This window comes from Chiloscyllium punctatum, chromosome 17, assembly GCF_047496795.1.
Source record: "Chiloscyllium punctatum isolate Juve2018m chromosome 17, sChiPun1.3, whole genome shotgun sequence".
In the NCBI taxonomy this organism is placed as follows: domain Eukaryota; kingdom Metazoa; phylum Chordata; class Chondrichthyes; order Orectolobiformes; family Hemiscylliidae; genus Chiloscyllium; species Chiloscyllium punctatum.
This window is the reverse complement of record NC_092755.1, coordinates 58441244-58453303: the sequence shown is the minus strand read 5'-3', so window position 1 is coordinate 58453303 and position 12060 is coordinate 58441244. Positions and strand designations below refer to the sequence as shown.

The 12060-nt window shown below is 43.8% G+C and overlaps 1 protein-coding gene across 1 annotated transcript in view; it reads right to left on the bottom strand.

The window, feature by feature from the left end:
- unc119b (unc-119 lipid binding chaperone B) overlaps positions 1 to 5558 on the bottom strand; it is a 69244-nt gene extending 63686 nt beyond the window's left edge. Inside the window, exon 1 of the mRNA XM_072587252.1 lies at positions 5119 to 5558. Coding sequence (XP_072443353.1) covers positions 5119 to 5305 — 187 coding nt within the window. The 5' untranslated portion in view covers positions 5306 to 5558. The remainder of the gene's footprint in view (positions 1 to 5118) is intronic.
- Positions 5559 to 12060: the final 6502 nt, after the last annotated feature.

The window sequence follows — 12060 nt, the reverse complement described above, 5'->3', positions numbered from 1 at the left end:
GTTCCACTTCCAACACTATCTGAAGTAGCTTGTTCCAAAGTTGCACAACCCTCAGAAAAAAAACTTCACCTTATCTCTTTCCTAAAAGGGCAACTCCAAGTTTTAAAAGTGTTACCGATTTCTGGACTCAGCCTCAGGAAAAAAACGTCCTATCCAAGTCCACCTTGTAAAGATAAATCAGGTTCTTACACAACTCAATTAAGTTACCTCCATTCCTGTAAACATTAGTGGAAGCAAGCCCAGCATGCCCAATGTAGCCTCAGAAGATAACCATTAATTCCATTCTGATGAAAAGTCGCCAAACATGAAATGTTAATTCTAGTTTCTTCTGCCAGACCTGTTGAGTATTTCCAGCAATTTCTGTTCTTGTGCCATTAATTCCAAGTATTTTCATCTGCCTTGACCATGTTTGTCTCAAAAATAACTAGAAAATGGCAAAAAGATCATTGGCTCCTTTCAAATACACAAACATAAATAGCAATACAAGAGATAAATGCATTCTTAAAAATTGCTAAGCGCTGCACTCACTGAAATTTTACATGAGGAAACATTCACAATGACTAACACAAAACTCAATTTTCAAAGGTTAACTACTGACTTTAATTTCATTGATTTTTCATAGTTGGAAAGAAGCAATGATCATTTTGCCCTTTCCACTTATTTTTAAAACAAATTGACAATGACAGTTGAAGGCAAGTAATAATTTTTGCCTTTTCTAAAAAAAAATTTGAGCACACAAATGGGACATTTCTTCTATAACCTCTATCTTTAAGTGCATTTCTATACTCCTAGCACTGTTTACTCACTGAGTCAATCCTGAGGTATTTAACGCATATAACCTTATACACTGAATCAGTGGTTAAACATATATTCTGGTGTGATACAGAATGACATTCAGGTTGGGGAGGCCCCAAGATTCAACTGCTGGCTTGTGTTTAGTTAACTGATTGCAGCTGATTTCAATAACAATATCTATTTGTTGACTTTAAAACTAACTTTTGACATTGAACTATTGAGCAAATTTATGATAAAGGTGTGCAGATTTTATAAAAGGGTAAGAAAACTTACACCAGTTAAGTCATCATGAATTTTAATGACTTTCAAGTTGCATACACCAAAGGGGAACAGCACTAAATTCAACTGTTCAAGCAACATGATGATCCATCATCATTTTGCACATGCTGTGTCAGCTTTTGCACAAATTGCTTACATCATCAGGATTACATATAAAGAATGGAGCTTTTTGTCACATTTGCCATATTAAGTATATGGTACCGATACAAGAATGGTGTCAGAAAACTGGAGAATTGCAAATGTTACACCCTTATTTAAAATTACAGGAAACAGAATGATCAATAAACATAACCGAGAGATTGTCATCATTGGTGATGTTATACTGTTTAGAGAGAGCTGGTGATATAAGAGATAGGGAGACTGAACAATCTACAATTTGACAAAAATGCAATGTTGTTGTAATGGTTGCTTCTGTGGTGGCTGTGATACTACCAACAGCAATGGTAGGAAATAGGAAATTAGACTTGAAGTCATAATCTGAGGTTTCCCAGGGATTGGCTCTGGGACCGCAACTTTCCTTGGTACAAATTAATGACCTCGACTTGGGTAAGTGGAGCACAATTTTAAAATTTGCAGATGACACAAAACTTTAAAATACCACAAACTGTTAAAGATTGTGTTAGATATGACAAGACTTCAACAGGACCTAGATAGGCTAGATGAATAGCCAGATAGATAACAAATTGAACTTTATACAGAAAATTGATGCATTATGGCAGAAGAACAGGGATGGCAATAAAGGATACAATTATAGGGGTGCAAGAATAGAGTGTCCTGGGAGTATATTGCGGAAAGTAGCTGGGGGGAGCGTGGTTAAGAATTGGTTACAAAGGCATACAGGATCCGGAGTTTTATAAGTAGATGAACTGAGTACAAAAGGAAGTTACAAAACACTGGTTCTGCCAACTGGGGTACTGTGTCCAATTTTGAGTACCACACATTATAAAGCATGTGAAGGTTTCAGAAGGAGAATTTTTGCGGGGGTCAGTTGGCTAGAGTGTGGCACATATTCAATTGCAATCTTCACAGAAGCCTGACTCCTTGCCCTGCCCCATGCTGAGTGTCGAGTGTTGTCTCTCAACCTATCTAATCATTTGACTCTCCAATAAGAAAAATGCTTATGATCCATCGTGGACTATGGTACATTACCACATAATGTCCAGGGACAAGGGATTTCCATTACATGGATAAACTGGCGAAGCTTGGGGCTACTCTCCTTAGAGTAGAGACATTGAGAAAAGAATTACTGGTGGTGTTCAAATTAATGAGTCTCTAGAGACCAATGATAAAGAGAAACTGCAACAATTTGGAGGAAGGGTCCAGAATCAGAGGACATTGATTAAGGTGAAGAGCAAAATAGCCAACAGTAGCACGAGGATGTTAGGATCTGGAATGCACAGCCAGTCAGTTGGAGGCAAAGACAATCTTGGCTTCCAAAGGTAAACTGATTAAATACCCAAAAAAACAAAAAAATTACAAACAAACAGGGAAAGAACACAATGAGACTAGCTACATTACTCTTGGAAAGGATGAGCATGGACACAACAGGCAAAGTGGCCTGCTCCAATGTTGTAACAAAACCATGAGACCATTAACACCTGTCTAAGATAGAGGACTGCCCTTGACTTCAAGGCCATGTTTCATACAGTATGGCATCAAGACATTCCACCAAAACTGGAATCTATTTGAACAAAGATGAAAAGTCTCCACCTGTTGGAAGGATACCTGGAACAAAGGATGATGATTATGGTTGCTCAGGTCAGTCATGTCAGCTCCAGAACATTTCTGCAGAAGTTCCTCAGGGTCTTTTTTTTCATCAACCTATTCAGATTATGTTATGACTCACCTCTGGAGCAGACGGGACTTGAATTTGGGTCTCCTGGCTCAGAGGTAGGGGCCATGATCACTGCACCACAAGAGCCTTCATGAGTTCAATGAAGTGCCTTAGGCTCAACTATCTCCAGCTGCTTCATCATAAGGTCAGAAATGGGAATCTTTGCTGATGATCACACAATGTTTATACCATTCACAATTCCTCAGGTACTCAAGCAGTCTATGTGCAATATCCATGCTTGAGCTCGAAAGTAACACTTCCACCAGACAAGTTTCAGGCAACGACCATCTCAGAGAACAGAGAATCTAACCATCACACATTGTCATCATTGAATGCTCCACTTCAAATATCCTGCAGATTATCATTGACCAGAAACTGAACTGGAATAACCTTATAAACACTGTCACAAAACAAAGAAATGTGGTTGCTGAAAATCAAAAGAATCAGAAATGACTGGAAAATCTCAGGTCTGGCAGTATCTTTGGACAGAAAGCAAGGTCAACATTTAAGGAAAAGTTTGATGTATACGCTTGAGAAGAGGTGGTGGGGGGGGGAATGCAGTAAACAATAGGTAGAAATGGAACCCAGAGAGTTGGGTAGACACGTCGGAGATAAAGGTCAGCCTGGGAAAATGAATAGCTACTAATGGGGCCTGTCAGTAGCTGAGACTGGGTTATTTGTGGTAGCAGCCCATGTGTTGACAAGCCTGCATGGTGATTGGGGTAAGAACATGGGAGAAGGTTTACCTCATTGTTTTCTCCTTTCCACACTCCCCTCTACTTCTCCAGCATATAGATCAGCTTTTTCCTCGCTACAATCAATTCTGAAGGAGAGTCACTGACCTAAGATGTTAATTCTGCCTTCTCTCCACAGATGCTGGTGAGTTTTGCAGAAATTTCTCATTTTGTTGCATATAAATACTGTAGCTGTAAGAGCGAGTCAGAAGCTAGGAACCCTGCAGCAGTTAACTCATCCACTGACTTCCTTAAAGCCTGTACACCACTGGCAAGGCACAAGTCAAGAGGGTGATGGAAAACTTTCCATTTGCCTGGATGTGCAACTCCAACAATACTCAAGACACTTGACATTCAAGACAAAGGAGCCCACTTGATTAGCACCACATCTGTCAATATTCACTTCTCTTACTACTGATGCTAAATAGCAGCAGCATGGACCATTGACAAGATGTACTGCAAAAATTTGCAAAATCCACTGCCTGGGAACACCGCCAGCTGCAAGTTCCCTTCCAAGTCACTCACCATCCTGACTTGGAAAGACATGGCCATTTCATCAGTGGTGATAATCAAAACCCTGGAATTCCCTCCCTAACAGTATTATGGGTATACCTAAAGCAAACAGACAGCAGCAGTTCAAGGTGGCAGTCCACCCTCACCTTCTCAAGGGCAACAAGGGATGGGCGATAAGTACTGGTCTAGGATGCAACATTCATCCCCAGGAATTAATAGAAAAAAAAATGTTCTGCCTCATAGGAAGTGCGATAACAAGGCAGACCATGAAACTGCAATCCTATCAACATTCCCCTTTCTTCCATTTGTTTTAAATTTGTAAAAATTACCCAGCTACTGCATTAAACACAATTCACTTGCCAAAAGTAGTAAAATTTATCACGTGCTGTATTGCAAACTTTAAAACTAGGTCAAAACAACACACTAAAGTTAACTTTGAAAAGTTGACATGGACTAATATCAGTTACCTGTGCAAATATTAATTTCCATACTCTCAAATGCAAAGTAAATCTGCAATGACCTTGTGCTCAGTTATTAATTTTTTATAGAGTTCACCTTGCTTCCGCACCAAACCAAGTATTTACCAAATCTTGCATGAATGCACGACTGGGCTTCCAGTTAAACAAGCTGCCCGATTTCGAGATTAAACTAAAAAGAGTACACTAGATGAAGGCTGTTACAATAAAGGCAGGCTAAGCTGCGGAAGGGAACTTCCCCCAACACAAGTATCCCGCTGTGCCAAGGAATCAGAACTGAATAGATTAAGTAGGATACCAATGGATAGGAATAAGCTAATTAGAGCAAGTACACATCAAGGGTGTTCGTGACCATGTTAACCTACTTCCCCTCCCCTGCAGATTCTGAAGGGAACATCAAATTTAAGGCCTAATCAGTCAGGTCGGTGGACCGGAGACCCATATGCCACCCAAGCCCGGTATCCGTGAGGGAGAAGCAGCTGCTTACTCTCGGTGGCGCTCTGCAGACACAACACATTGAAAGGGTTGATGGAGTCCTGCTGCAGCAGCTCGGCCTCGGTGATGGGGGTCAGGCCCTCGGGCTCCGGGTTTTTCCTGCTCTTCATCCTGTTGAGCACGCTGCCGCCCTCCTTCTTCAGCTCGACGCCGTCCGTCCTATTCTCCGAGTCACTCATCCCGGCGGGGATCACAAAAGCACGGCGGCTGGCTGGCCGGCCGGCCGGACAGACAGACAGAGAGAACGCGAACAAAGTTTAAAACCGCTTGAACAAGACCAAGACTCCGGTGCTCTGTCAGCCGGCTTCGCTTTGTCCGCTCGGTGAGTTCCTCCTCCCGCTGCCCAGCAGCAGCAGCCGCCGCCTCCGGCCACAAGGCTCCGGTCACAGCCACTGGCTTCAAAATGGCGGCCGGTCGGTAGGACTCGGTATCTATGGAGAGGGTCGGCGCGGGGTCAACGTCAGCCAATCAGGAGCCGCCCCGAGGGTCAGCTCCAGGCAACACAAGGAGCTCCTTGCGGGTTGCCCAACAACAACAACCCGACCCTGGTAGAGGGCAAAGGACTCTTCCCAATCGACTCAAACGACTTCTGCTCGGCCTTGTGAAATCCAAGCCTTTTAAAGAGTGAATCCTTCCACTGATTTCAGAGAATCCTCTTTAGTCCCACTAGTTCTGAAGAAGGGTCTCTGGACCTGAAAAGTTAACTGTGCGCGTCTCTCCAGAGATGCTGAGTTTCTCCAGCAACTTCTGTTTTTGTTTCTGATCTTTCCCAGCATCTGCAGTTAGACCTTTTTCTGTAATTAGAGCCTTCTACATGCATACAGCACCTCCTTGCAACGTGGAAAGAATTTCTATTCACGCCTAGGGATAATGAGAGTATTTGGTGCCTGTGGCCAAGCTCAAGTTTCTCTCCTCTGACGAAGGTTCATAGATTTGAAACTGGTAACTGTCTCTCCACATAAGCCGAGTGTTACCAGAATTGCCTGTTTTTATTAAAAAAACAAAACAAAGAACTGCGGATGTTGGCAATCATAAACATAAACGGAAAGTTCTAACGAAGGATCACTGAATTCGAAACGTTAACTCTTGTGTTTCTCTTTACACATGCTGCTAGTCTTGCTGAGTTTCTCCAGCACTTTGTTTTTGTTCCTGTTTATATTGCCATCTTCCTGATGTTCCTCCAAGGCAAGTTATTCTGCTAATTCGCAGATTATATGTAACGACTATTGCATCATTCTGTGTCTTCGTTGATACCACATTCATCTGAAGCAGATGATTATGGTTTAAGTTTGACGTCCCAGTGTCGTGCTGAGGAAGCGTTAAACTGTCAGAGACGCTGTCTTTTGGATGATGTGTTAAACTGACACCCCATCTCTGTATGTGAGTATTACCTTTAAGAGAATTCGACTTTAAAGACTTCACACTCTACCTGCCATTGACAGAAGGCGGAGGTGGGTACTACAGATGCTGGAGATTAGAGTGGTGCTGGAAAAGCATAGCAGGTCAGGCAGCATCCGAGGAGCGGGAAAATCAGGAGATTCCTGATGAAGGGCTTCCCGAAACGGAGATTTTCCTGCTCCTTGGTTGATGCCTGACTTGCTGTGCTTTTCCAGCACCACTTTAATCTTGCCACTGACATAAATCAATTGCTTTGCTATTATGTCTGCTCTCTAATTTGTAATGTGTACTACTGATCCGAATAAAACATCTCACGAATTATCATTGTTCTTCACCATGCCATTACAATGGAAAACATCATGTTTGAGTCTATCATGTTTGATCAGTCAGCAAGCAAGTTAATCTATAGGTGAAACATGGTCAGCAGACTTAAATCGTGCTAAGTTGCATGAGACAACCCTCAATACTTTTGTTGTTACAATGTTGGAGAGTGCTGAAAATATAGCTTGCTGGCAAAGAGACAGTACGGCAAAGCAAAAGATACTGTAATGATGTTCCCAGAACAAACTCAAGCAGGCCATAAAAGAAAACGACAAACCATTTAAGCAATAATAAGCAAGATCCAGGTTTCAAAGAAAAAATAGAGGGGAGAAAAAGGTGAAGGCTGGACTGTTATTAGGGCAAATTATAAATGAAAAATATTCTGGACCAACAGAAGGCTTTGATATAATTAGAATCCAGGGTGTCAAACCAGAAGCTTCAAATGAGTTGGAAGTTTTTAAGAAACAAAATAGTAAGTGCTAATGAGATTTGAAAGAAACTGCCTGAGGTACAAGCAAGGTAAGCTTGTGGTTACAAAAGAGCAAATTTAGTGCAAACAGATGATGTACTCTTAGGTGTGCAACTTGGCCTCATTGACATCGAACTTGAGCATGTGAGACATATGAGACTAGTTAGGCCTTTTCAGAAGGAGTAAGGTTTTTTTTTGAGGAGTGATTTTTTTTAAAGGCAGGCAAGTCATTATACCATCGTCAACATGACTTGATACTATTCAACAATTTTGATATTCATACATGGGCAAAGATCAAGCGATAAGACTCAAGAAAGTCTACTGATACATTAGCCAAGTACCAGTAATGACATCAAATCCTTTGTGAAAAATTGTGAGACATGTTAAGAACATATGCTAAGTCAGCACAAAAATCACTGGAAGTATAGATAGTACCTGGCCATTCTTTGTCCAAAATCATATCTGACCTTTATAGTATCCATGGAAATTACTACACCATAACTGTTGATTACCAAGTGTCTCAATATTCACAAATTGCATGTCAAGCACAACTATCACATACTTCACTTTTATTTTAGTTGGCATCCCGAGAGAGATCATTTCAGACAATAGTCAACAGGTTTTTTGGTAGACCGTTCCCAGACATGTGTGAGAAATGGAGTATTGATTACACCAATTCTTCTCCATGTTATTCCCAGGTCTAACAATGTAACTGAATGCATGATTTGCACAATCGGAACTCTGATCCTCAAATATAGATGAGCAAAACAAGATCTACACTTTGCAATGTTACATTTGAGGGCAACATCTCTGAATGCAATCATTCCATCACAGGCACAGTTCCAGTCTGGCAGACCAATTCACTCACTTATATCTAAAGTAAGCTTTTTGAAACTCAAGAGTAGCTGAGAAGAAGGTGATCAACATGCAGAACGAGAAAAAGATATAGGACAACAAATTTGCATTCAGGATCTGACAGAATATACATGGCAACTAACCAAAGTGACAAGAATGTGCTCAAAACTAAAAACCTATAAGGTTCATCTACATGATGTTGAGACAAAACTGAGGGCCAATCAGATCTAGAACATAGAACATAGAAGAATACAGCGCAGTACAGGCCCTTCAGCCCTCGATGTTGCGCCGATCAAAGCCCACCTAACCTACACTAACCCACTATCCTCCATATACCTATCCAATGCCCGCTTAAATACCCATAAAGAGGGAGAGTCCACTACTGCTACTGGCATTCCATGAACTTACGACTCGCTGAGTGAAGAACCTACCCCTAACATCAGTCCTATATCTACCCCCCCTTAATTTAAAGCTATGCCCCCTTGTAATAGCTGACTCCATACGTGGAAAAAGGTTCTCACTGTCAACCCTATCTAACCCCCTAATCATCTTGTACACCTCTATCAAATCACCCCTAAACCTTCTTTTCTTCAATGAAAACAACCCCAAGTGCCTCAGCCTTTCCTCATAGGATTTTCCTACCATACCAGGCAACATCCTGGTAAACTTCCTCTGCACCCGTTCCAGTGCCTCCACATCCTTCCTATAGTATGGCGACCAAAACTGCACACAATATTCCAGATGCGGCCGCACCAGAGTCTTCCAGTTTCCCAAACACCAAACAATCCTGTAGTGTCACAAATAAAACTTGAATACAAGCAGAAATGGCAGGTCATGTTTTTGATGACTGTGGAGATCCTCCCAACAAAGTCACCATCACAGGAACTGGACATATAAGCAAATGGTCTATGCATGATAAGTAGCCATAGACTCATTCCAAAGGAGTAGCCATGGGCACCCACAAGGGCTCCAGCTATGCCTGCCTCTTCATAGGATATGTGGAACAGTCCATCTTCCGCAGCTACACTGGCACCACCCCCCACCTTTTCCTCCGCTACATCGATGACTGTATCGGCACTGCCTCGTGCTCCCACAAGGAGGTTGAACAGTTCATCCACTTTACCAACACCTTTCACCCTGACCTCAAATTCACCTGGACCATCTCAGACTCCTCCCTCCTCTTCTTAGACCTTTCCATTTCTATCTCGGGCGACCAAATCAACACGGACATTTACTATAAACAGACCGACTCTCACAGCTATCTAGACTACACCTCCTCCCACCCTGCCCCCTGTAAAAACGCCATCCCATATTCCCAATTCCTTCGTCTCCGCCGCATCTGCTCCCAGGAGGACCAGTTCCAATACCGAACAACCCAGATGGCCTCCTTCTTCAAAGACCGTAATTTCCCCCGAGACGTGGTCGACGATGCCCTCCACCGCATCTCTTCCACTTCCCGCTCCTCTGCCCTTGAGCCCCGCCCCTCCAACCGCCACCAGGACAGAACCCCCACTGGTCCTCACCTACCACACACCAACCTCCATGTACAGCGTATCATCCGCCGTCATTTCCGCCACCTCCAAACGGACCCCACCACCAGGGATATATTTCCCTTCCCTCCCCTATCAGCGTTCCAAAAAGACCACTCCCTCCGTGATTCCTTCATCAGGTCCACACACCCCACCAACCCAACCTCCACTCCCGGCACCTTCCCCTGCAACCGCAAGAAATGCAAAACTTGCGCCCACACCTCTCCCCTTACTTCCCTCCAAGGACACCAAGGGATAATTCCATATCCACCAGAAATTCACCTGCACCTCCACACACCATCTATTGCATCCGCTGCACCCGATGTGGCCTCCTCTATATTGGGGAGACAGGCCGCCTACTTGCGGAACGTTTCAGAGAACATCTCTGGGACACCCGGACCAACCAACCCAACCACCCCATAGCTCAACACTTCAACTCCCCCTCCCACTCCACCAAGGACATGCAGGTCCTTGGACTCCTCCATCGCCAGACCATAGCAACACGACGGTTGGAGGAAGAGCGCCTCATCTTCCGCCTAGGAACCCTCCAACCACAAGGGATGAACTCAGATTTCTCCAGTTTCCTCATTTCCCTCCCACCACTTTGTCTCAGTCAAATCCCTCGAACTCAGCACCGCCTTCCTAACCTGCAATCTTTTTCGTGACCTCTCCGCCCCCACCCCACTCTAGCCTATCACCCTCACCTTGACCTCCTTTCACCTATCGCATTTCCAACGCCCCTCCCCAAAGTCCCTCCTCCCTACCTTTTATCTTAGCCTGCTGGACACACTTTCCTCACTCCTGAAGAAGGGCTTAAGCCCGAAACGTCGATTCTCCTGTTCCTTAGATGCTGTCTGACCTGCTGCGCTTTTCCAGCAACACATTTTCAGCTATAGGCTCATTTAGTATTGTCCATAGAGTCATAGAGATGTACAGCATAGAAACAGACCCTTCGGTCCAACCTGTCCATGCCGACCAGATATCCCAACTCAATCTAGTCCCACCTGCCAGCACCTAGCCCATAATCCCTCCAAACCCTTCCTATTCATATACCCATCCAAATGCCTCTTAAATGTTGCAATTGTACCAGCCTCCACCACTTCCTTTGGCAGCTCATTCCATACACGTACCACACTCTGCGTGAAACAGTTGCCCCTTAGGTCTCTTTTGTATCTTTCCCCTCTCACCCTAAACCTATGCCCTCTAGTTCTGGACTCCCCAACACCAGGGAAAAGACTTTGCCTATTTACCCTATCCATGCACCTCATAATTTTGCAAACCTCTATAAGTTCACCCTTCAGCCTCCAATACTCCAGGGAAAACAGCCCCAGCCTGTTCAGCCTGTCCCTATAGCTCAAATCCTCCAACCCTGGCAACATCCTTGTATCTCTTTTCTGAATCTTTTCAAGTTTCACAACATCTTTCCAATAAGAAGGAGACCAGAATTGCACGCAATATTCCAACAGTGGCCTAACCAATGTACAGCCGCAACATGACCTCCCGACTCCTGTACTCAATACTCTGACCAATAAAGGAAAGCATACCAAACGCCTTCTTCACTATCCTATCTACCTGCGATTCCACTTTCAGGGAGCTATGAACCTGCACTCCAAGATCTCTTTGTTCAGCATACTCCTTAGAACCTCACCATGAAATGTATAAGTCCTGCTAAGATTTGCTTTCCCAAAATGCAGCATCTCACAATTATCTGAATTAAACTCCATCTGCCACTTCTCAGCCCATTAGCCCATCTGGTCAAGATCCTGTTGTGATCTGAGGCAACCCTCTTCACTGTCCACTACACCTCCAATTTTGGTGTCATCTGCAAACTTACTAACTTGCATCCAAATCTTTTATGTAAATGACAAAAAGCCGAGGACCCAGCACCGATCCTTGTGGCACTCCACTGGTCACAGGCCTCCAGTCTGAAAAACAACCCTCCACCACTACCCTCTTCTACCTTTGAGCCAGTTCTGTATCCAAATGGCTAGTTCTCCCTGTATTCCATGAGATCTAACCTTGCTAATCAGCCTCCCATGGGGGACCTTGTCAAACGTCTTACTGAAATCCATACAGATCCCATCTACTGCTCTGCCCTCATCAACCCTCTTTGTTACTTCTTCAAAAATCTCAACCAACTTTGTGAGACATGATTTCCCACGCACAAAGCCATGTTGACTATCCCTAATCAGTCCTTGCCTTTCCAAATACATATACATCCTGTCCCTCAAGATTCCCTCCAACAACTTGCCCACCACCGAGGTCAGGCTCACTGGTCTATAGTTCCCTAGCTTGTCTTTACCACCCTTCTTAAACAGTGGCACCACGTTTGCCAACCTCCAGTCTTCCGGCACCTCACCTG